We start from the raw sequence: 23,355 nt of genomic DNA, 5'->3' as shown, positions 1-23,355 counted from the left end.
TGTCTTAAAACATACAAAGGTAAACAAGCCAAACCACGCCTCTCTAGTGTTTTTGGCCTTTAATGACATAACCCATCTCAAAGTAACATTGTGGCAGTGAGAGTTAAAAAAGGAAAAAAAAACACTAACTACACCCTAATTAGTTTTAACGTGGCAGAGTTTAGATGAGTTAATCCTAGAGGAACAGAAGATTACTGTTCTCCGGCAGCTTCATATTTTTTAAACCTTCCCGATGTTCATAGACCATGACATTGATACATTCAAGTGCATACATTATAAATTAACATCAAATTATGAAATTAATTCCTGTATTCTAATAAAATTGGAGATTTAATCTTTTTAATATAATAATTCATGTAAATTAAAATTTTTTAATGATTTATTAAAGTTAATTCAATTAATAATGATGTCGAATTTAATTCGATAATTTAGATAACTTAACAATTAAATTAATGATAAAAAAATTTTGAATTACATAATAAAAAGAATTTTATCGTATCATATTGGTATTACTCAATATTAAATTTGATAATTAAAAACTTAATATAATAATACGATATAAAAATAATATAAATATAAAATATAAAAATAATATAATTTAAAATTTTAAAAAAATTATTAATAAATTTAATAAAATAAAATATTATTATTTATATTTTTATATTAATATAAATTATAATATAAAAAAAATATTTTATATAATACGATGACATAAATAATAAGATTTACTCAATATATCATTTTCAGTATAATTGGATTGGTCCAATCGTACCAAAAAGAGTGGTGGGACTGAATCCAAACGGCGCCTTAAACTCAAGGAAAAACATGGTAAGGAAGTTGTAGTCATTTTGTCTACATCTCACAGACTTACACCTGTCAATATTCCATTGCTACATTTTGTACTTCCTCTACGTTGGACAACGACTCAGCACGCTTTTATTTGCAACATCTTCATGCCCCTTACTACCCTCCCCTTTCTTTCTATTCCCGTTCACATTTCCCATACAACTCCAGTCAAATGAAGGTCATTTTAGTCAAACCGCATAATCAAACGCGGACTTGAAAATGCACATTTAAATCCATTTAATTAACACAATCCCAAGTCCGTCGTTATAAATACTAACCTCCATCACTCATAGTCTTACTTTTTTTTCTTTTTTTCTTTTGTTTCACCTGTTGCATTAAGCGAGAAAGACAAAGAAGCGTTTTTCCACTCAAAATCTTTTTTCTTGAAAACTTGAAAATTTTTGGCTCTTTTTATGCCTTGTTTGGATTCTACATGAAAATCAGCTTCGATTTGGTGTTGAAAATGGAGGCATTGTGGTTGAAACTGATTTTGGAGCTGAAAAGTTAGGGCTTCTTTTTTTGCTGATGGATCTGGTGCGATACCTTCTCTTAAGCTTAAATTAATCGTAAAAATGCTTCGTTTTTTTATTTGTATTCGCTTTTTTTTCTCTGCAATTAAGAAAAATGTCCAAAAAATTCAATCTGGAAAATTTCGGAAAAAGATTAGAATTTACCCGGTGGATTTTTTGAATTTACTACGAAAATTTCGCCTTTTCTCTAGAAAATTAGTATATTTTTAAAAACAAATCAAGTTTGAAGGATTTCTCTAACACATCTTTTCGACTCCTTTTTGAAGTTTTATGAGAAAAATAATGGCTGAAGCTCATTTTTGCTGCTTGTTTGTCTAGAAAAACGTCGTTTTCTCTTCTCTCAGCAGCCAAACAAGTATGGAAAGGTTTCATTTCTTATTTCATTTTATGTTAAAATTTTGCTTTTATTTTTCCTCTTTCGATTTTCATCTTCCTTTCTGCTTTATTACTTTTCAATCTTTTTTTGTGATAAATACTGAGATATTATTATTTGTTTTGAATAATAATCGCAGGAAAAAGAAAATCGAAGAGTCGGTGATATCTCAAAACAGAACAATATTGAAAACTTAACGCCAATAAAAGCATCGCTACTCAACAACTTAGAAACTGCCCTCATCAACTCGATCACAAAAGACGACAGAAGTCGCTTCATAACTCACTCGCGTCAACTCATCCACGACTCCGATGATGATCCATCGAACCGAAGAAGCGCGGCATTGAAACTTCTCCTCCTGTGTTGTTACTTCGACGCTGTTGAATGCGCCACGTCGCTGCTCAACGGCGAAGTGGAAACCGATTTTCTGCCGATGGTGAATGAGGTGGATATGGCGACGAAGGTGACGGCGTTGCAGGCGGCGTCGGAGGCTCACGCGGCGCGTTGTGTAGAGTTGTTACTAAAGAGACGCGCCCGTACGGAAGCGAGGAGTAAAGATGGACGAAGTCTGCTTGCTCTGGAGATGGCTTTGTCTAGTAGCAGGTAAAAAAATCGAAAATAAAAAGGAAAGAAAATGTCGTTTTCTGTTTTACAAGAAGGCAAAAGCTGTGATGTTTTTAAGCAAGACCGCAAAAGTAATGGCCTTTTTTGGAAATGTTTCTTTTTCTATTCTCGGCTCGTTTTATATTATAATAATTCTTTTTGTTATTTTTTTTTAAATTGAAAAGAATAATGAAAATTTTTGGCTTTTTTCTGTGATTTTCAGGATGGATATGATTTGGAATCCGGATGACTACTCTGTCGACGACTTGGTGGTTCTGCTTAGTGAAAAGGTTTCCTTAAGTATTGTTTGGTTCTCGGGAAAATCATTCTAATATGAAGGAGTTCGCATTTTGACTAATAAAAATTTTCACGTCATTCGGATTTTGACTAATCAGTTGTTTAAAATCCTTATTAGTAAATATTAATAAATCTGAATATTAGACTTGTTTGGCAGGATTTGACTGCGGTGAAACTTCTGAGTGAAAGAACGAAAGCAATAGGCGAGGTGGCGTATTCCATAGCCATGGGAGGCAAAATAGTAGCTTTAGCAGCTCTTCTTATCGTAGCAGCAGAGAAAGTTAACGAGTCTATTGTATTACTACGCGACGCTTATTCGGGGTTAAAGGAGAAAGACACCGTTTACCAATGCGTTATCAGGGAGGCATTATCGTTTGGCCGCCGTGATACGTCGCCGTCGAGAACAGCTAAAAGGAACTATACATCCCCAACCAAAGTCGAGTTCGATACGAAACGGAAGCTTTTGCTTTGCGAGATCGAGTTGCTTCAGCTGTTTGGAGCCGTTGCTCGTAACGGTTGCGGAGACAAGAAGCTGACATCACCGTTAATCCGTGCTGTCAAGGTAGTGTTTAGTGTTAACCTCGATTTTGATAATGATTTGCTCTGGCATTAAGAACATGCGGATACTTTTTTTTTTTTTTTTTATGATATCTATGGGGAATTGGAATTGTAAGCAAATGGACCTTTGTGTCCTTGTCAAAAAGTGGGTGTCAGATGTGATAGTTTAATCATTTGATTAATGAACTGTGGGTACTTTGGTAAAGTCCGGGGACCTACAACATGGGACCATTTCGGGGCTCTAAGATGATTGTACTTTGATTTTCTTCAATAATCCATTCGCTTTCCTTTGATTACTTCTTTCTAACAAAACCTTACTTTTCAAAGTTGTAGTCGGAAAAGATTCTCAAAAGGAAAATGAAATGAAAATTTGGAGTTCTAATTAGTAATCATTTTGTGTCACTTTAATGTTTTGATCTCATCTCATGCATTATTTTTGGGCTTTACGTTGTCATAGGCCCGAGATGAAGCTGTAATCGAGCTGCTTCTGAAGACCAACATGGACGTAAATGATGCTGATGCTGAAGGAAACTCTGCTCTGCATTGGTCCCTTAGAATGTCCTGGAGTTCATCTTCACAGCAGATTAAGTCAGTCTCTCTCTCTCTCTCTCTCTCCATACATGAAAATTTTTTTTTTCCTTATGATCGCTTTGTTGTTGCCAGAATCATATGGCTCCTTTTGAAGCATGGTGCCCGAGTAAACCAAAAAGACAAATTGGAATTAACAGCATTTCACATTGCTGCTGCTAATGGTAATACACAGGCACTCCAGGTATAATTTCTTTAAAATTGTTCTTATTTAAGCGCCACATGCCAGTAGCAAGCTTAAAGAGGTTCTTATACTCCAAAATCTGCAATTTTTATCTTTGACATTTTCCTTTCAATTGTTCTGATAGGTACTTCTACTAGAAGACCCAGATGGCATCAACTACAAAACTATAATGAAAGAAACCCCGTTATTTTTTGCTGTGAAGAATGATCATATTGACTGTGCAGAGCTTCTTCTGCGCTGGGGTGCAAACAGTGAAGTCCTCAACTTGCGGTTGGAAAAAATAATACCCTTTCTTTTAAAGTCATCTTCATGTTATAATGGTTCTTTTATTTGTTTCCTAGAAATTTGCCATTGAAATTTAACTTTAATAGTTAACATCGCTTACATTTGTGCTCCCCAGTAGAGAAAGGCCGATAGACTTGGCTAAGTCACAGGACATACGTTTCATACTAAACACAACCTATAGTACTCTCAGTAAGTGGTGTTTAAAAACATTCCAATGTATGGCATAGTTAACAAACATAAAGACATAAATCTCAATTATTACTAATTTAACTCATCCAGTCTCATGATATTTTTGTGTGCGGTGAATCGTACTTCCCCAGTTGAACAGAAATATACTCCTCGCTTCAAAGGTGATGAAGTTATTTTTGATACATGTGAAACTCTTCTAACCATGGCGGATGAAGACAGCTGTACTGAAAGGTGACTAAACTTTTCAAAAACTTAAAACCATAAAAAATCCTGCGAATTGTCATCCCTGACATCCATCTCCCCATCACATTCTCTCTCTCTCTCTCTCTCTGTGTGTGGTGGTTGAGTATGTTGCCTTTTGTTTTATTTCTTAATTTTCTACTTTCCCTGTTTTTTTAGAACCAACACAAGCCTAAAGACAGAGATCTGTAAGTACTTTGAATCTGGAGGATGTGTCAGAGGTTCTAAGTGCTTTTATGCTCATGGTAAAGAGGAGCTTGGACAGGTGAAACAGGGAATGCACGTCATTCATTCTCCTGCTGCAGAGAAACTGAAACGGAAAATTTTTGTAGGCGGCCTCCATCCTCTGTTGGATTCTGGTTAGAATTTTGTCAAAATCTTTTTTAGTTGCATTTAGACTTGTATGCACTTTTGCTAATGTTGTACTGGATCAGTCAGGATAAGTTATGGCCCCCCTTTTTTTCTTGAGCAGACTCACTGAGCAAGTTTTTTGAAGGTCAGTTTGGGTCTGTGGAAGATGCCCATGTTGTTACAATTAGAACAGGTGATGAATTACACTCTCGTGGCTTTGGCTTTGTCACTTTTAAACACCGTAAGTCTGTTTCAAAGGCTGTTCAAGCACGCTATGTAACCATCATGGGCAAGCAAGTTGAGATCAAAAGTGCTGTTGGGAGATGGGATGAGTCCTTGAAGCTATCACCTCAACATCAACAGGATCCCAATGATCAATATCAACCACAATTGGAGACATCCAGCGAAAAGAGTGAGGAAGAGATGCCAAGAAGGAAAATCTTGGAAGAGGCTAAAGCTGATCAAATCTCATGGGTGAATAAATTACTCCATGGCCAACCGAAGACGTTTCCTGAATCTCAAGTACTCGTTAGCACCACCTCCACCAACTGCAATATTCCAATATGGTTGAGAACTTTCAAGAAGTGGCTTCCCAGTTTCTTACAGGAGTTATCAAAGAAACCAAAGGAAGGGGAATACCCTCTGTCATCATTGAAGGCAGATTTCAGGGCTGCATTTGGCCTAGAACTTGACCATGTTTCTCTTGGTTACCATAAGCTTAGTGATTTTATGAGATGTTTTCCTGATCTTTGTCGCATGAAGGTCATGCCAATAGGAGGATGTGGATCTCCCAATCACATGGTGCTCATGCCTTTCCTACCTATGCCTGATTGGAAATTGCGTCAGCCACTCTCCGTGCACTACCCACCCTCTTGTGCTGCACCACCTGATGACAATACAGATACTGATTCTAATGATTCCAAGTATCCTCAGGATATTCTCTCAAATTCTTGTGAAAATGTTAGCATCAGCAGTGGCGAGATTGATCCATCTAAAAACGTTCTGCAAGAGAATTTAGCTCCGAAGAATAAATTGCCTGTTGTTCACTCAAGTTTTATGCAATTCTTAAAGTCAGACTTTTGCCTTACTCAAACAAAGCTATATAATGAAAGAAAAAGTGGGACAGCAAATGCCAATGATGAAGGAGGGACTCGGGGGTTTAATGAGAGGAAACTCAGTCATAAAGGAAGGCATTTGGTTCTGGAGGCTCTTCTAAGAAAAAGGAACAACTCATCCATATTCTTTCTTCGTCAATTTGATTTCTATCACGTAAGCAGCTAACAACACTTTCATGAATTTATGTCAAACATTTCACAACAATAACAGAATCATGGTTTGATGTGTGCAGAATTACAAGGCAAGCATTAAGCAGGGAAAGTGCTTCTGGTGCAACCAGCCAAAGTTTTTGTGGGCCAACTTTCCTTGCCAACACTTGCTGTGGTGTGGCGACTGTAAAATAGAAGCTGCGCGAGCAGCTGGTGATTTCGATCATAGATGTGTGGTATGTGACGTGAAAGTGCAAAAGTTCATCTTACCTACACTGGATAGATACCCTCAGTCTTTACATGGAAAGGTCCTCAAAAATGAGGAATTTCCTCCTTTCCATATACAAAAGTAAGTCTTCCCCAAAGCCAGCATCTTCGCAAACAGATCTTCAGTTTTTTGTCAATTTAAAAGAAAAGAAAAAATCCTAATGTTCTTATTGCCCTTTTTCTTTGCAGTGCTTCGAAGAAGGATTCTCCTTTGGTTGTTAAGCCTCTGCATGCATAGTAGTACAGTAATGCTTTGGAACGAGCAGACAAATAGGAAAAATAGGTGGTAAGGGTGGGTAAAGATTTCCCACCTGCATATTTTGCACAAAAACTCGTATAGTTTACTTGGGACTTGATGTCCATACTTTTTTCTTGTGTGGTGAAAGCCATCTGCCTGGCACTAACTTGTAAGTATGCTTAACTCTTGCAAACTTAAAAAGGTTTTTCAGAAAATTTTCCATCTCTTCTGCTGATGTTGAATCAAACAGAATCAGATATATGAGACCTTTTGGATATTTTGTATATTTCTTTCGTTTGTTCCCGCTCTCATGGTGATGATGGATCGACAATCGACTGTATCACAAACTCAATTGCGGATAGGAAATTACAAAAAGGTAACTCTTAGGCTGCTGATTTCTTTGATGAGAACTCTCTTGACATTACACCGTGAATGCTTAAGAATTCGGTACAAAGCATGCTGCATTAAAGCATCTTGATTATAGAAATCTGCTTGATCCTCTATGGAAACTCAATACACAATTTTAACAGTTAATTCTTAAGTTATTACCCTTTGACCATGGTCATGGACATGGTAGCTTCCTAAATGAATTCATATCAGTAATTTTCAGATTGATAAAAATCCCAAACAGCCAGACAAAGATTAGCTAGTTGAAAGAGTGCTTTTAATTTAATAATCAGATTTCACGTCCTGATAATTTCTACAATCTAAATTGAAAAAAAAAACATTCATTGAGTTTCGTTACAACTCATTAGGGGCTAATAATTTCTCTTATTCCCTACATATCACAGGATGTAGTAGTGCTTTTTCCCCTCTTTCCTTTATCCCTTTATAAATAGGCCGCAAGCCGTAGGACACGGTAATTTTGGAAACTTTTGTCGGGAAATCAGACGTCTGAAACTTGATTTAAGATCACTTTAGCATAATAATTCCAGATCTCACCTGCAATATCAGATGAAAAAAAAAAAGAAACATTTGAAAATTTTTCAAGAGATAGGAACCACCTTCAATCATGCAAGGCGGTGAAGAAACCTGCTATCAGTGTTGGAAACCACACCAAATCAGTTTAAGCGTAGAGAAGACATTCCGGCACCTTTTAATCTATAAAGTTATTCCTTATACAGCAGATTTAGGATTCAGTGAAACAAGGAGAAAAAAAAAACAAAAGAGCAATAAGCCTACATATTATGAATACCAACTCAAGTGAAGAATGGACCAATTACAGAGTTTAACCCTAAGGGTCAACACACAAATAAGTCCCCCAACAAATGAAATGCATTTTGTTGCCTCCAAAATACAATGTGCTTCACAAACTTAATCCTAAAATGAGCCCCTAAATTGACAACATTACCATTCAAGCATCTTTCTCACCTTCAAATTTTATATTCACTCATCTGAAAATGGAGATTTTCCCTTGATTCTCGGAAATAACTAATGCTTTGCCACCATAATAACAGAAAGGGGCCATTATAAAGCGAGCAAACGGGTGCTTCTCTATGCCTGGTTTTACCTAAGGTCTAAAAAGATTATGGCAGAGATTTTCTTCTCCCACCCTTCTCATATCTTTCTTTGCTTTTGTCTATCCTCTTCCAATGCAAATTCGAATAAGAAAAGATTTATCAGCAAAGCTAAAACAGTAGCTGTGTTGACTACGCATATTAGGTACCTATAATATGATTACGCTGCTACTTTTGATGAATTGTCTGCAAGAGCAGATTTATCTTGCCTTTTCCTGCAGGGAAAACACCAAAATTGTTAGCATAGATGGTTAATCATAAGGTAAAACCTATAGATGGTACTGAATCCCCCCCCCCCCCCCCCTCTCCAAAAAAAAAAAGAAAACCCTCATGCAAATAGCATATCAACATCGTCCACAGTTATGTCTTTTATATCCACTTAAGTTTCATGTTTGCTTGCGGTTGATAATTATTGTCAAGTAAAATTTTCATTTTGGTTTCTCTTTAAATTTTTTTTTCCATTTTTCCTAGGGAAGGGGGAGAGGGGGGGGGGGGTGTGGGGGTTTGGGTGTCTCATAACATTTAGAACAGAGAAAATTATTCGACAATGAAATCAACCAGGGATTAATCCTAATTGCCTTAAATGTGAAATAGCACAGGGGAGATGAGAGAGGTTCATTGCCATATCTCTATCTTCATTGGGGAGGTGCAATTTTGACTGTGAGCCTTAAATAATGTTTTAGCATAAGAAAACAATCACATATTTTAAAACAACTCAGCTATCATGAGGGTCCATCCATCCCTCACATACATACACAGAAAGTTTTACATTTAGCTGAAAGAAAAAGTAGAAAGCAAATAACAACAAAACACAGTTAAAACTGGAATCCCATGCCAAATTTCTTATTCTGCAATAAGCCATGTGGTTATTTTAATAGCAAGAAACTTACTTCTCATGTAACCTGATAATTGACCTGCGTCTCTGATATCCTTCTTCCTTCTCTTGAGGCTTAGGTTTCTTTCCCTGTCTCGATTCTGGTTTCCAGCATGCATTAACAAGAGACTTACCCAACAAGTCAGCAACATCAACAGCCATTTCTTCTGCTTTCTTCACGTAAGGAAAGGTTTCCTCCTTGAAGTGGTTAGATAGCCACAGATACATAGATAAAACTTGATGTTTAGTCTCAAGATCCAGGAGCTCAGCATCATTTTTAGCAGAACCTTTTGGCATGCCCATTGCTATGCTTACTGGGACATTTTTACTGTAAGACGAAGCAAACCTAAGGAGATGATACATTGCTTTCGGGTCTCTAACATTAACTGGAGCAAAACAGAAGTTAAACCTATCTTCCAAAGATAATCCCTGGACCTTTTCCAACATATTTGCCACCTTCTTAATATGATCATGACGGCACAAAAAGTATGACCCATCCAAACGGCAATTTTCACCAAACTTTTCAAGCAACTTGCAGAAAGTAACATTTGGGGATTGCCCAGCAAACAATTCAACCTGCTCAAAGAAAGGAAAGAGACCCACTTTCTTAACTTCTTCAAAGGGCTGCTTTAAACAATCAATTAGATAATCCAGATCATCTAAATGCAAGGTTGTTGTCAGTCCATCCGGATAACGGCTTCCTCTACGACCAGCTCTTCCCGCAATTTGCTTAACCTGTGATGCTGGGACTGCAACAATCTTGTCACCATTGTACTTTGAAAGACTATAAAAGACAACTCTCCTAATATTAAGATTCAATCCCATTCCCACAGCATCACTGGCAACAAGCACATCAAACTCATTATCTTGATCATTAAACAAGTTAGCTTGCTGTCTGCGAGTCTCTGGTGGCAGAGCACCATAAATAACACAGCAGCGGTGACTTGTGTGTTTCTCAATAGCCATTTTCACCTCAAATATCTCTCTCCTTGAGAAAGCAACAACACAGTCACCAGATCGAACATTTCGAAGGTCTCCCAGCAGAGTCTTGGCTTCAACCGCTAATGGTTTGAACCTGCCATAATGATGCTCATGCAACTCATCTCCAGTTTCAGAACATATCTTTCTGACAATATTGAGAACAGTTGGATCTCCACACAAATGTATCTCATCAGCTTTCAATCCAAGCAATGCACGTGTCCATGCATAACCTCTATACGGGTCTGACATCATCTGGATTTCATCAATCACAGCTATATCATATAATTCCTCTGTTGACACCATTTCCACAGTGCAGGCAACATGATTCGAAAATGGGATAGGAAGTACTAGAGCTTGTTCATTCAGAGTAACAATAGGTTAAAATCGTTCAGATGCTCAACTCTTAGTAATAACACCCATCCTTTTATACCCAAATATTGCAGAATTATGAGTTTAGTGATGGTTAAAATGCAGAGAAGGTGAAAGTAAAAGGTCCTTACTGAGAAGGAGGAGAAAAAGGGGGTTAGCCAAAATCAGAAAATAGGAGGAAAGCAAGAATTTGACCAGTAATGAAACTTACTTTGCCAAACTGGATCAGCTGAGGTACAATCTTAAGCACCGTGGAGGAAGGGATTGCAAATCCTACACCTGCTGATGTACCTGAAATACAAATAACAAATCAGAATGCAATACATAGGAAGCTGCTAGATTTTAATACTACTATTATTTTTGGCAACGGGAAACATCTAATCATGAAATATATCTTCCCATCAAAATAGAGCAATCAATATCAGATAACTACTTTGTTTCAGATTATGGCACATGACATATGCAACAAAAAAAATGGAACATAAAATGACCTGTCTGTGTGAATATAGCTGTATTAATTCCAATCAGATTTCCTTTAGAATCCAACAGAGGGCCTCCACTGCAACAAATAAAGAAAGCCATGAGGTAGAAAGCAGTGAACAATTTGTTTAAAGACATTAACTTTAAAGTTTAAGAAGGATACTGAGGATTAGACAAATCATTTGGTAAACCTGTTTCCTGGATTGATGGCTGCATCTGTTTGAATTCCACCACCAATCGTGACTCCAGTTTGACTAAAAATGTCTCGATTCAATCCACTAATAACTCCAACAGTAAGGGTATGATCAAAACCAAATGGATTTCCAATTGCTAGACATTGCTGTCCTACTCTTAGAGAAGATGATTGCCCCACCTTAATTGGCCTCAACAAATCTTCAGAGGCTTCTACCTAGCATGTTGAGGAGATCAGCATCAGTTGCTCATAAACTTTCAGCAAACTAGAATATTAGAGAGTATATGCACAATTAGAACAGCATTGCCTGGATGGATAATTTGATCAAGCCTATGCCATTACAGGTAATATAGATTTTTTTTTTCCTTTTTGGTAAAAGGAGATATACATTGGTTTCTAATTTTGAGTTAGAATGGATAATTTCCTTCATCTCATTGTTTAGGAAATTGGAGTTTCTATGTCAAAATTATTCATTAAATGTTCTGTGACAAACAACTGAGTCTCCGATATAGAATAGGCCCACATAACTTCCCTTTGAAGAGGAGACTAATTCTTAAATTGATATGCAACCATGTGAACATGCGTATATACACAAGTTATGATCGGCTTACATCTTTGTATACAATTATTGATGGTTACACATCATTTTGATTAATTTGGTGTAATATAAATTCTATTAAACCAAAATCAATGGTCTATTTGTGTATCTACAAGGTTTAAGTTTATTGAAAATGCAAACAAAGAGATACACATACATTGGTGTAGCCTGTAATATAATCAGACCAAACAATCAAGGCAGTTCAGCCAGTACTTTACAGGAAAATAAAAAGAAAAGATACCTTTAAAACAGCAAGATCTTTAGACCGATCAGCACCAATCAACTTACCCTCAAAATTCTTTTGTACCCTATAAAGCAGCAATTAGATTAGACAATTAAAGAAAAAGCTGCAGCAGTCAAAACCTTAATACTAGATAATGCAACTCAATTTACCAGCAAAGGCTAAAGGTACTGCAAATCTCACCCTTCTGATGCTAGGATATTAACTCGTGCAACAACTTGCCCAGGACTTGGATTTCTTGAGAGGGAATTACCTATCACTGAACATGCAAAGGGAATGGTTAACCAGGAAAAATAACAAGAGAGAAAGGACAGAGGAAAGTTTATAGAAGAAAAATATAAAATAAGAATCTTTATCTGATATAGCTGATACTGATTATAAATTAACATTACATAGGAGGATGTTTCAGTGAGGCATCAATTAGGATTCTCATGTAATGGAGATTCCTTGTATAATCATATATTAGCACTCATCAGAGCAGATAACTGCTATTGGAAACAGATAGTCTACTGGAACTCTGGATGTCCGTGATCAATATATAGTTATTTGAGTTCATGTACTAGCTCTTATTCTTACCATGATAATTTGTCACAATATGTCCCAGTTCATCCCAGACAACACCAGAACCATTTCCTTCTGGAATCTGCCAGTAAACATTTTGCAGTACCCTTGATGAGTTAATAAGCATAAGGGCATTTTTAAGTTAATGCAGCAAAATACTTAATGGATAGCTCTGAGTGTATTCATGAGAGAGAGAGAGAGAGAGAGAGAGAGTTTCTAACCTTCCTGTCATAAGCTTGCTTGTGTAAATTAGAAGATTACAGACAATGATAGATCAATGAAAATCAGAAAAATACCTCAACAGCACCAGTTACATTAAGTTGAGGGCGCAATGTTATATCAAATATGTTGACAACAGAGTATGTATTCTTTTCAAAGAGTTCAACAGTTCTTTCCTGCCAAATTGGCATGTATAAGTTTAACACATGATGAATACTAGTACGGAAGAGCTCAGAACTATAAACTAATCACTGAATTCCAAAGGGAGGATAACAATGATTTATTGAAAATGAACCTCAGAAGGGAAGAGAGCTCCAGAAGGGAAAACAGGAGGAGTTACATCTTCAACTGTCACTGATGGATCCCCCAATGTTTGAGCTGCAAATCCACAATGTATCCCATCATCAGAAGCAAATTGGTAAAAATAACGAGGAATTAGGAAGGAAGGAATAACATTAAACTTGAAGTGGCCACCTACACCATATCCTTTCAACAGAACGGTTTCCATTTATAACTTCTTTGCACCTTTTCAAAACAATAAAGGCTTAGCTGCCCACCAATCTGTAGTTGCTAGTTTACTACTGCTATAAATTTTACTGGCAAGTGCATTCAAATAGATGACACCAGATTGAAACTAATTTACATGAGTAAGTTTGGTAATCAATTACAATGCAATCTGCTAAATAAAAGGAGAACCAGAGTTGAAATGTGCCGACCTGATAAGTGCCACGAAGGATGGTAACTCCAACAGGCAACAAGACTTGCGAGCAACACCCTCCTTGTTGCTAATGGAATACTTTTTCCTATTATTATTTCACCCAAATCCACCATTCGTTCACCAACCTTCCTAAAAGCACCAATCAACAAACATTAAAATAATACTATAACAAAACTGAATAAAACATGAAAGTTGAAATCATTTTCTGCAACATCAATGACTAGCATATAATAGCATTCACTTTGTTCAATAAAAACAGATTTTTTTGGATAGAAAACGGATATTTTTTCATAAGTACGAATATATATATATATATATATTAATGGGTATATAACATACATGTGTTTTTACTTAATAGTGACATCCACACATGCACACATACATAAATAACCACATACACAGACATACAGAATCAGATACACACGTATACTCACATACATAATGATGCTTATATTGATACATACATTCACCCATACTGACCTTATAATGATGCTCCTATGTAAATATAAACACAAGCACAGGTTCTCTTATAAATACTAGAAAAAAAAATTACACCCACATTAAAATGAGGCAAAGAAATTTTAAAAAGAAAGTAAAAAAATAAACTTTATTAATTTCACCAAGCAAAGACGTGTAAAAAACTAAATGGGTATAAAAGATTAGCAGAGTTTAATGAAAGAAATGTGAAAACTAACCTTAAAACGGAAATGGGTTTGTGAGAAACGATGTCATTATGGGAGCCACTGGAACATAAAGTAGACAAGAGTTCGCGACGACCCATGAACAACTGACTCTTAACGTTGTTCATGTTAAGGTTTAATGAACAAGAATTGCTGCAAACTAAAACTTGCATTTTTGTGGTTTTTTTCTTGTTTTTGGTGGGTTATTGTGAGTTATAGTAAATTATAGAAATTACCAAAAAAAAAAAAACAAATCAAATCAAAATTTTTTTTCTCTGAAGCTCAGTTGCAGCGGAAATGGTGGGAGTAGATGATAATCCACTAAATTTCAGGTCTGTGCTTTGAAATGTAGAATTACATAAAAAAAAAAACCACATTTATGCTCAAATTACCAATTTGATCCCTAATTTTCATTTATTTGTATTGTTACACCAGTACCTTTTATCTCATTACTATTGGATGCACCATACAATTTTTAATTTTTTATTAATATAAAATTAAAATTTTTTTATTAATTTGAATAAATGAATAAAATTAATAACAAAAAATAATAAATAATATTAATCAATCAATTATGCTAAGTCGACAAAAAATTGAATATATCTCATTATTTATATAATCAAAATTTTAATTTGGCATATGATTAAGTTGGATTTTATTTTCTTTTTCATCAACATTGGTTTGTCAATGCCCGAAAAGTAAATTGGCACCAATCACCTTTGTTGGATAACTCAATGCCAAATTAGCTTTTTGTAACATGTATTTATAAGATAAAGTGCATTATGCAAAGAACCGAAGGTGTTTCATTATCTATAAGATCAAATTTTTATTTCACATGTGATTAATATGGATTTTAATTTATTTTATTTTTATTTTCTTTTCATCAAAATATTGCTTAACGAGTTAATGCCAGATTTTTTTTTTTTTTTGGTAATAGGTAATCATAAGGTACAATGAATTATGTAAAAAAAAAAAATTGAATATTGTTAAGATAAGCAAACATCCATTTCTCTAATTTGATGAATATCACATTTTTATTTTTACTGATTTATTTTGACATTTAATTCTTCATCCCTATTTATAAATTGACCCACATCACTATTTTATCAAGAGGAAAGGGAAAAAATGAAGAGGTTAATCCATTTTTTATACTTTCTTTTATTTGTGAAGCAGATTAAAAGATGCTCAATGATTATTAATGTCAATTTAACTGAGGATGTAATATTTGATATTCTAACTAGATTTTCGGTGAAGTCTTTAAGGCGATTTCAATGCGTACAAAAATCTTTGGCAAGCTCTGATTCAAAGTCCTAAATTCACTTCTGCTCACTTTACTTTTAGCAAAACTAAGGCACAAACATGACAATGATGTTGTATCGCTATCTTCGATATATATGTTTTCATCACCATATGCTCGTAGATGGTTTATGTTTGATTATTATTGCAGTCAATTAGATTGAATAAAAACAATTTTTAAAGTTAAAAATCACTTTCAATTTCAATATCAAAAGAGTTCTTATTTAAGATATTCGATCAAGTTTCATACATAAAATAATGAATATGATAAGATGATAATTATCATATATTACATTTAATTTTTATATAAGAAAATAGATATTATTTAATTTAATTTTATTTATAATATTATTTTATTTTATCCTATTATAATTTTATGTATCAAACATATCCTTTATATATTGTATTAGATTAATCTATCAAAACCCCTACTCAAAATCCGGTATAACCCAATTTGTTTATTCCATCATGTGGGAAAGATCCAAATTTTCTCAACTTAAGGATGTTAGTGTATAAACTATAAACTAGTGATATCAATATCATGTCAAAATTGGAACCAACCCCAACTCCATGTTTGGATCCAACTTGTTTGTCATAGTTTTGAGTTTGTTAGATGATTTTTGATAAAAAAAAAAAAACCATAAGTTAGCCATCAATTTTTTTTTATTAGACGTAACTGATCATTTAATAAAATTTATCATTTTATTAAATCTTAAAATAAATTAAAATTTATTAAAAATATAATTTTTGAATTTACGAAAATAATTTGGGTTTAGGAATGTTTGTTTTAAAAATATATCAATTAATTATATGTTATCACTTAACTTTGAAAAAATGATACTCATTTTAATATTTAACAATAATTCCTTTAGCTCTTTTTATAATTTTTTTTATAACATTTTGTTTTGTTCACAATTTTTTTCTCTTTTTTTAATTTAAAAAACATTTATTATTATATTTTTATTTGAAAAATAAACTAAAACTTTATTATTGAAATACTCTCACTGTGGATTCTCTTAAAATCCCATTTTCAAGAGCTCATGTTTATTTTTTTTTTCATAATTATTGATGCACATGAGATACAGATAATGAAACATAATATTTATACATAAAAATACATACATTTATTTATTTATTTATTCATTATTTTTTAAAAAGGGATTTGCTTGTTGATTTTTTTTTAATTCTTTTTATGAGTATAAGAGATATGAAATCATTTTTATATTAAAATTTTTTTATAAATATTTAATACATTGGTAGTATTTTAAAAAAAAATTATATTTAAAGATTTTAAAAGATTTTTTAAGAATTATTATGCAAATTTTCTTTAAATCTCATTATCAAAAATATTTTAATTATTTTTTAATTTTAAAATTTTTTCTAAAAAATAATTGTGATGAAATTAAATTTATTACTTTTTGAAATTTTAAACATTAATTTTTTATGTGTATCAACGCTGATTATTTTATTTTTAAAAAGTAATGTATTTATTTTTAACAATCTAACATTTAAATAAGCACAAAAAATTCACAAACAAAGAAACAACTTAATAAAATGTAAATTAAATTAAATTAAAAAATTATCCAAAAAAGAATTTGTTCAACGCTCGTCAAATGAGCTAATCAAACTTAAACAATAGGAGTAAAAGTGGGTCTGATGTGCAGATCAAGTCATGAGTCAGGTTGAAGAGCAGGTCATCTAATTTTTTTTTAGCAACTATAAAAGCTTCAATTTTTTAAGTCATTTTTTCCTACACACTCATCTCTAACTTAAAACACTCTCTTATCTTTTCAGATCTTGTAATCGGCAGTGTCAAACACTCTCTAAAATGATGATTTTAGCGACTCCAAATAGCTCCGCCTCAAACTATCTTCTTCCTCTCTTTCTAAGCTCCCTCTCATTCAAAAATCTGGACTTAAGAAGAAACTCCTTTTTTATTTTTGTGATTTTTTTTTATTTAAGAGGAAGGTGTTTGATTTGTTATTTTGTTTTTGTTTTTTTTTGTGCTTGTGGTGGTTGTTTCGGTGGGGGCAGTGAAGGCTACTTCAATTTGTGCTAGCCAGTGAGTTGGTTTCTTTTTATTTGAAAGTAGTGGTAAGCTAGGCTCACGATGGTGGCCGGTGGGTGAAGAGCAGTCACAATTTGGCGGTGGGCTAAGAGTTTTTTTGTGTTTGTTTTTGGGTGGATAAGGGTGGTCACAGTTTTAGCTTTGATGGCTTTTAGATGAAATTGGTGAGGAGTTTAGGGTTCTTTGCTAAGTGGGTGTACTAGTTGTAGAAGGGTAATAGCTGCTGATGGTAATAGTTTTTTTTTTCAAAGTTTTTTTTTTTAAAGAAATTTCCCTATCTATTGATTTTTTTTTTTCACTTTTATAAGCAGTTTCAGATTTTAGGTTCATGGAAAAAACTAAGAAATAGGAAGAAAAATGGCGAGTAAGAAGGAAGGTTATTGGTAACTTAATTTCAGTTGCAATGATGGTTGGTAAGGTGGCTTGGCAGTTTGATGGATAGGTACAAAATAATGGTAAGAAACCAATAGTAGGAAATCATGCTGAACAAAAAAAGGAAAAGTTAGAATGATAATCAACTATAAAAAATTTAACCAAAATTTAATATTTGATAGATATTTTATCCCTAGAAAAGATGTATTAATACACTTAGTAAAAAATGTTAAATATTTTGATAAATTTGATTGTAAATCAAGATTTTGACATATAACACTAACCGAAGAGTTAAAACCATTGGCAATATTTAGTGCACCAAAAAGTCATTATCAATGGAAAGTTATGCCCTTTGAACTTTATAATACTCCATAAATTTTTCAAAGATGGATGGACACCAATTTTGAGAAATATAAAGATTTTTGTGTAATATATATTGATGATATATTTATATTTTTTAAAACATTAAATGAGGATAGGAAACGCTTAAATCTTATAGTTTAAAAATTTATAATACATGGTATAATATTAAGCCTTAAAAAGATAGATCATAAAAAAACTAATATAGACTTCTTAGGATTAAACCTACCTTCAGATAATCTTATTTTACAAGATCATATTATAGTAAAAATCAAAGAATTTTTAGAATAAATGGAAGATAAAAAAACAACTTTAAAGTTTTCTAGGTCTTCTTAATTAAGGAAAACAATTCATTAAAAATCTCACTAAAAAGATTTTTACAAAAAAATCTAAAAAAGGATATACCTTTTTCTTGGACAAAAGATGATTATGATATTATTAAATAAATAAAATAAAAATCTTAAATTTATACTCAAGGTATATCTTCCTAAACTAAGAGAATTACTTATTCTTCAAACAGATGCTTCAGACCAACATTGAGAATGTACATTAAATCAAAGGCACATAATCAAGAATTAATTTACTACTATAATTCAGGAAAATTAAAACCAAATGAATTAAAATATATTACATTTGAAAAGAAGTTACTTGCATAAAAAAATGCAATAACAAAATTTCATATTTATTTAGCACAAGAAAATTTTATTATTAAAACAAATAATCAAGTAGTTAATTATTTCTTAAAAAAAAGAAACTAGAAACTAATCCTAGAGATGGTAACACTTTTTTATGTCATTATAATTTTTCTATTAAATTCATTAAAGGCTCTAATAATATTCTTATTGATTTTTTAAACAGGTTTAATGAATCAAGATAAAAAACCTCTAGAACAAATTGGTGAATGGATAACAGTAAAAAAGAATCAACCCAAACAAGGTTCTTCTCTTACAAATGTTAATCCTAACCAAGGGTTAAGATTTCAGTCTTTTAACCAACCATTAGTTCCATATCTTAATTCAAGATGTTTCTTTTATCCTCAACCATATATGAAAATGACAGGAATTCCATCACAACAAGTAATGGAACCCTATAGATTATCTTAATTTTCTTAGGATCCAAATTAATGAACTCTAATGTTATATTTTGAAATTCTTTAAAAAACAAAAAATTTGTTGAAACCACAACAATATTTTTTAGAAATAAAAGATTTTTATAACCTAGATTACTCCTTGAGTTACATAATCTCATAAATGAAGTTTGGAAAGCCCAACTTTAAGATAGTAAATCAGCTTTTAGAAAAAACATGACTAAGCTTGCTGAAGGATTAACCAAATAGGTTAATAAATTTCAAACTTTTCAAAATCTTATTTTAAATAGTTTAACTTTAAGAGATTGGGAGAACTTGCAAAATTTTAAACTTGATGAAAAAGAATACTCTATTAAAGGGATAAATAATCTCTTAAATATTTATGATTTTCTCATAGAAGAAAAAATCATTTCTTCTTTTCTTTTAAAAATTCAAAAAATTCTTTTGTATCAAAAGGCTAATAAAGTCTTACCCAATGAACATTTTAATAGAATAAAAAATTCAATAAGGGATGAAGTAGATTTTCTACTTTATGAAAATTTTCATGAATATTTTCTTTTTATATATTTAGAAAATCAGGGAATTTCAAATGGATTTCCTAAAATTAAATCCATATTAGATCATGACCCTAATGATATAATTAGTATCAAAATGGGTTTTGTAGAAATAATTATTTTTCAAAGTTTATCTTTTCATTTAATAAGGCATTTTCGTACTTCTATTAAATAAAAAATATTTAATTTTGTTAAAAACGATGAATATTTTTTTTATGTGCATATTAAAATAATTAGTTTAGTAGGATTTTTTCACAGAAAAAGAGTTTTCAACCCTATCAAATATGGAAAGTAAAAAAAAAGTGCTTTATGGACTAGATTTATTAGCACCTAATAAAGATAAAGAAAATATAAAATTTACCCTTTTTATAATTTAATATAGTAAGTTTATACAGTTTTCAAGCCGGAATCGTCATTATAGAAAAAACAAAACAATTGCTAAATGAAATTTTACTAAATTCGTAAACTCCTTATATCACTGCTACTACAAATGGTAAAAAGATTTTTGTGAAAAAATTTTGTGATGGAAAAAATTTATAGCCGGAGCCTAAAGCGATCAAATTTCTAAAAAAGTTATATAGAATGAAAGATTTAGATTATCCTTTTTCTTAATTACTCTAGTATAAAAAAGAATAGAAATAATTGAACAAGTCAAGAATAGTTTCATCTGCATTTTTTAATCTAAAAAATGAAGAAGCTATAAATCTAAATAATCAACAAGATTGATAAATAAGACAACGAGTTAAAAATTATATACTAGTTAACACTTGGTGCTAAAAAGATGGATATATATCTGTACAAAATAATTTATTATTATCTCTTTACTATTCTTTGTCAAAGTTAAATACAAAATAATTGTTATTATTTTTTTACTATTATTGGTTAAAATTAGGTATAATACTATTGATTATAACAATAAAAGGGAAGATAGAGAAGAAAAGGCATACTTTTTCTTCCCCACTTCTTTTCATACTTTTAAATCAGGTTTCTTAATTTGGTGATCAATAGAGTGAATAGATTAGCTTTGATTAATTTCTTTTTGAATAAAAAGTTTGCTTTGTTAATGCACGTATTGTGATGTTAATTAAGGTGTAATTTTTTGCTCCACACTGTTTCAAAAGAGTAGCTCATTAAATAAAGCATCAATCTAAATTTGCCAAATAATTTTACTAGTCATTAGTATTAACATATATAAATGATGTTTAAATTTTAGAGTTCCCAATAAGAGTACTTACATGATCTCTAGTAACAAGCTATTCACCAAGAATTAGATGGTCCAAGATTTATAATTGCATATTTTAATTCCAAATATATATCTAGATAAAAAGGTTCTATATAAAGCTTATATACATTATTATTTTTTTTGGGTTACACTTATATGCATTATTAAAGATTACATAATAAATACCTCATTAAAAGGTTATTTTACAATAGTGTCCAACAGTTGGCCTGCACCAACAGCCTTAGCTCGAGTTTAATTAGACTGAATATGACAAAATCCTATAGGCTCCACCCTACTAGAATATATCTATTTTTTCCCCATTTTAGTCACTTAAATGAGCTTTGATAAAAGGGATCATAGTCTTTCTCTATATATAATTCTCATATTTGATGAGGAGATAGGTATTGTTTTTATTAAAAGAATAGCGGCTTCTATTTAGCAGTAACGGCACCTTTCGCCATCATTATTCATCTTTGATGGGGTTGTGAATGGTAATTACACTCATAGCAGAGCTTTGTAGCCGTAAATAATGACGTAGACGTTAAAGTAGTTTTTCATATTTATCGAATCAAATCATACAATAAACAAAATTAAATCAAAGAAGAAAATCCATCCTAACTTCAAACAATTAAATCAAAATCCAACAAATTTAAGCCTTAATCAAATTAAAAAAAAGGCAAGAAATTAATTCATGGTAAAAAAACATATACCCATTTTTTAAAATTTGAGTTGTGGATGGTTTGAAGAAAGAGTTCTCATATAACCCCCATACCCGTCGACTTTAGGCTGTGCTCTGTGTTGTCTTCTCCAATTTTGACTTTTGAGAGAGATAAATGAGACATGACAGTTTAAAATCTTTCGAATGAGAGACAGTGAGGATTTGAGCAAGACATGATGGTGGTTGGTTGTGTTTGGTGACTTTGTTACAAAATGAGGAAGAATAGTAGAGATAAAGGAGGAACAAGAAACAGAGAAAAATGGGATGGGTATATGGAAAGCTAAAAACCATGCTGGCATGTTCTACTACTGGCGATACGAGAAGAAAATGGGTTTGGAAGAATTTGGTTTACAAAATGAAGGCTGATACATGTCACGTAGTTTTAAAGATTAAAATTGATTTTTTTTTTTGGTTTAGGTGAATGATTTAAGGGAAAAGTAAATATGGATGGAAAATGGATATTTGGAAAATTTTTAGTGATTTAAATGAAATTTTAAGAGGAATGTTAACTTTTAATTAGTTAATTTAATTTTGTATAATTTAATACATGTACAATTATTTAATTTAAAAGAATTAATTTTATTATATAACTAGGTTTTTATGCCAGTGCTTTCACGGTTAATTTTGTAACATAAAATCACAATAAATTTGCATATGGAATTGGCAATATGGTTTCAAGAATTTTACCAACAAAAGTATAATAATTTATTTATTAAAATTTAGAATAATTTGTTTTTCAGTACATGAAATTGTAACATGAAAATGTCAAACTAAGTTATCTATGAAAATATACCATTAAAAACATCTTCATACACAATGTTTTATGTATGATATTTAAACCTATCAACGTCTTCTAAAATCACAATTCTTAACCTTGATGTCTCAAAAGAAAGGGCCACATACAATTAGCCATGATTGGAAATTGGTTTTGACAAATACAGATCAATATATTTCAATGATTGTACTTGACTTTTATTAATTGTCATTGCACAACATGGCTTCAATAGACACTATCTTCATTTTAGAATAAATGGTCATCTTGTTTGTTGAGAAGTCATTGATATCTTTGGAAGCAATAATTTGGACCTATATTGGTTCCAGACATTATTTTACCTTCAACCACCTAGTCACCCAAGTGAGTGATAATCAAGCGTGAATTGTTACACATTCCCAAGGTCAGATTCACATTCTTTAACAGCATAACATGCATACCAATCTTGAACTTTAACAAATGACAAGGCATACCAAGAAAATTCAAACTATTAAAGAACTCAATCAAATACATATCATTTTGTTCTTCATTTTGTGGAACCCTTGAATATCTCATCACTACTATAAATTCTTATTTCACCTTCCAATAAATTTATTACATGTTTATTATTCTCATGTGCAGTTTCATTAAGAGGAGTGAGAATCGTCATTTCAAAAAGGTA

General features: G+C 32.2%; 2 protein-coding genes across 7 annotated transcripts; one reads left to right on the top strand and one right to left on the bottom strand.

Moving 5' to 3' along the window:
- The first annotated feature begins 1,253 nt into the window (after positions 1 to 1,253).
- LOC111293397 (uncharacterized) lies at positions 1,254 to 7,099 on the top strand. 4 transcript variants are annotated; one of them, XM_089766980.1, is made up of 13 exons: positions 1,254 to 1,380; positions 1,889 to 2,352; positions 2,576 to 2,642; positions 2,807 to 3,211; positions 3,665 to 3,795; positions 3,871 to 3,979; positions 4,104 to 4,249; positions 4,380 to 4,453; positions 4,585 to 4,684; positions 4,853 to 5,052; positions 5,166 to 6,313; positions 6,393 to 6,658; positions 6,766 to 7,099. In XM_089766980.1, exons 1-13 carry the CDS (start codon positions 1,372 to 1,374, stop codon positions 6,812 to 6,814), a joined length of 3,168 nt encoding a protein of 1,055 aa, XP_089623106.1. In that variant the 5' UTR covers positions 1,254 to 1,371; the 3' UTR covers positions 6,815 to 7,099. The 4 variants fall into 4 exon arrangements, with proteins under 4 accessions (XP_089623106.1, XP_089623105.1, XP_089623108.1 ...); XM_089766979.1 differs by having other exon boundaries at positions 3,665 to 3,979; positions 6,766 to 7,039; XM_089766982.1 differs by lacking the exon at positions 1,254 to 1,380 and adding an exon at positions 1,701 to 1,731 and having other exon boundaries at positions 3,665 to 3,979; positions 6,766 to 7,039.
- Positions 7,100 to 7,456: 357 nt separating this feature from the next.
- LOC149516579 (DExH-box ATP-dependent RNA helicase DExH18, mitochondrial-like) lies at positions 7,457 to 14,575 on the bottom strand. 3 transcript variants are annotated; one of them, XM_089766984.1, is made up of 13 exons: positions 14,261 to 14,575; positions 13,564 to 13,694; positions 13,143 to 13,225; positions 12,925 to 13,023; positions 12,644 to 12,710; positions 12,251 to 12,326; positions 12,068 to 12,134; positions 11,227 to 11,444; positions 11,047 to 11,114; positions 10,767 to 10,846; positions 9,222 to 10,438; positions 8,481 to 8,546; positions 7,457 to 7,756 (listed from the first exon to the last, which is right to left on the bottom strand). In XM_089766984.1, the coding sequence occupies exons 1-12, from the start codon at positions 14,416 to 14,418 to the stop codon at positions 8,492 to 8,494; spliced, it is 2,319 nt and encodes a 772-aa protein (XP_089623110.1). In that variant the 5' UTR covers positions 14,419 to 14,575; the 3' UTR covers positions 7,457 to 7,756; positions 8,481 to 8,491. The 3 variants fall into 3 exon arrangements, with proteins under 3 accessions (XP_089623110.1, XP_089623109.1, XP_089623111.1); XM_089766983.1 differs by lacking the exon at positions 7,457 to 7,756 and having other exon boundaries at positions 7,969 to 8,546; XM_089766985.1 differs by lacking the exon at positions 7,457 to 7,756 and having other exon boundaries at positions 7,969 to 8,546; positions 13,564 to 13,690.
- Positions 14,576 to 23,355: the final 8,780 nt, after the last annotated feature.

This window comes from Durio zibethinus, chromosome 10 (assembly GCF_047325235.1).
Source record: "Durio zibethinus cultivar Kanyao isolate XHJ-2024 chromosome 10, ASM4732523v1, whole genome shotgun sequence".
Lineage (NCBI taxonomy): Eukaryota > Viridiplantae > Streptophyta > Magnoliopsida > Malvales > Malvaceae > Durio > Durio zibethinus.
The sequence above is the reverse complement of the archived record's forward strand: the minus strand, read 5'-3'. Positions and strand labels throughout refer to the sequence as shown.

Bases quoted from the DNA above. Each gene is read 5' to 3' on its own strand.
- LOC111293397 (XM_089766979.1), top strand. The intron at 3,212-3,664 runs GTAGTGTTTAGT...ACGTTGTCATAG, and splicing joins CGTTAATCCGTGCTGTCAAG to GCCCGAGATGAAGCTGTAAT. The intron at 4,685-4,852 runs GTGACTAAACTT...CTGTTTTTTTAG, and splicing joins GAAGACAGCTGTACTGAAAG to AACCAACACAAGCCTAAAGA.
- LOC149516579 (XM_089766984.1), bottom strand. From the start codon at position 14,418: ATGCAAGTTTTAGTTTGCAGCAATTCTTGTTCATTAAACCTTAACATG. The intron at 13,695-14,260 runs GTTAGTTTTCAC...TGGTGCTTTTAG, and splicing joins AAACCCATTTCCGTTTTAAG to GAAGGTTGGTGAACGAATGG. The intron at 8,547-9,221 runs GTAAGTTTCTTG...TTTTCCCTGCAG, and splicing joins ATTATCAGGTTACATGAGAA to GAAAAGGCAAGATAAATCTG.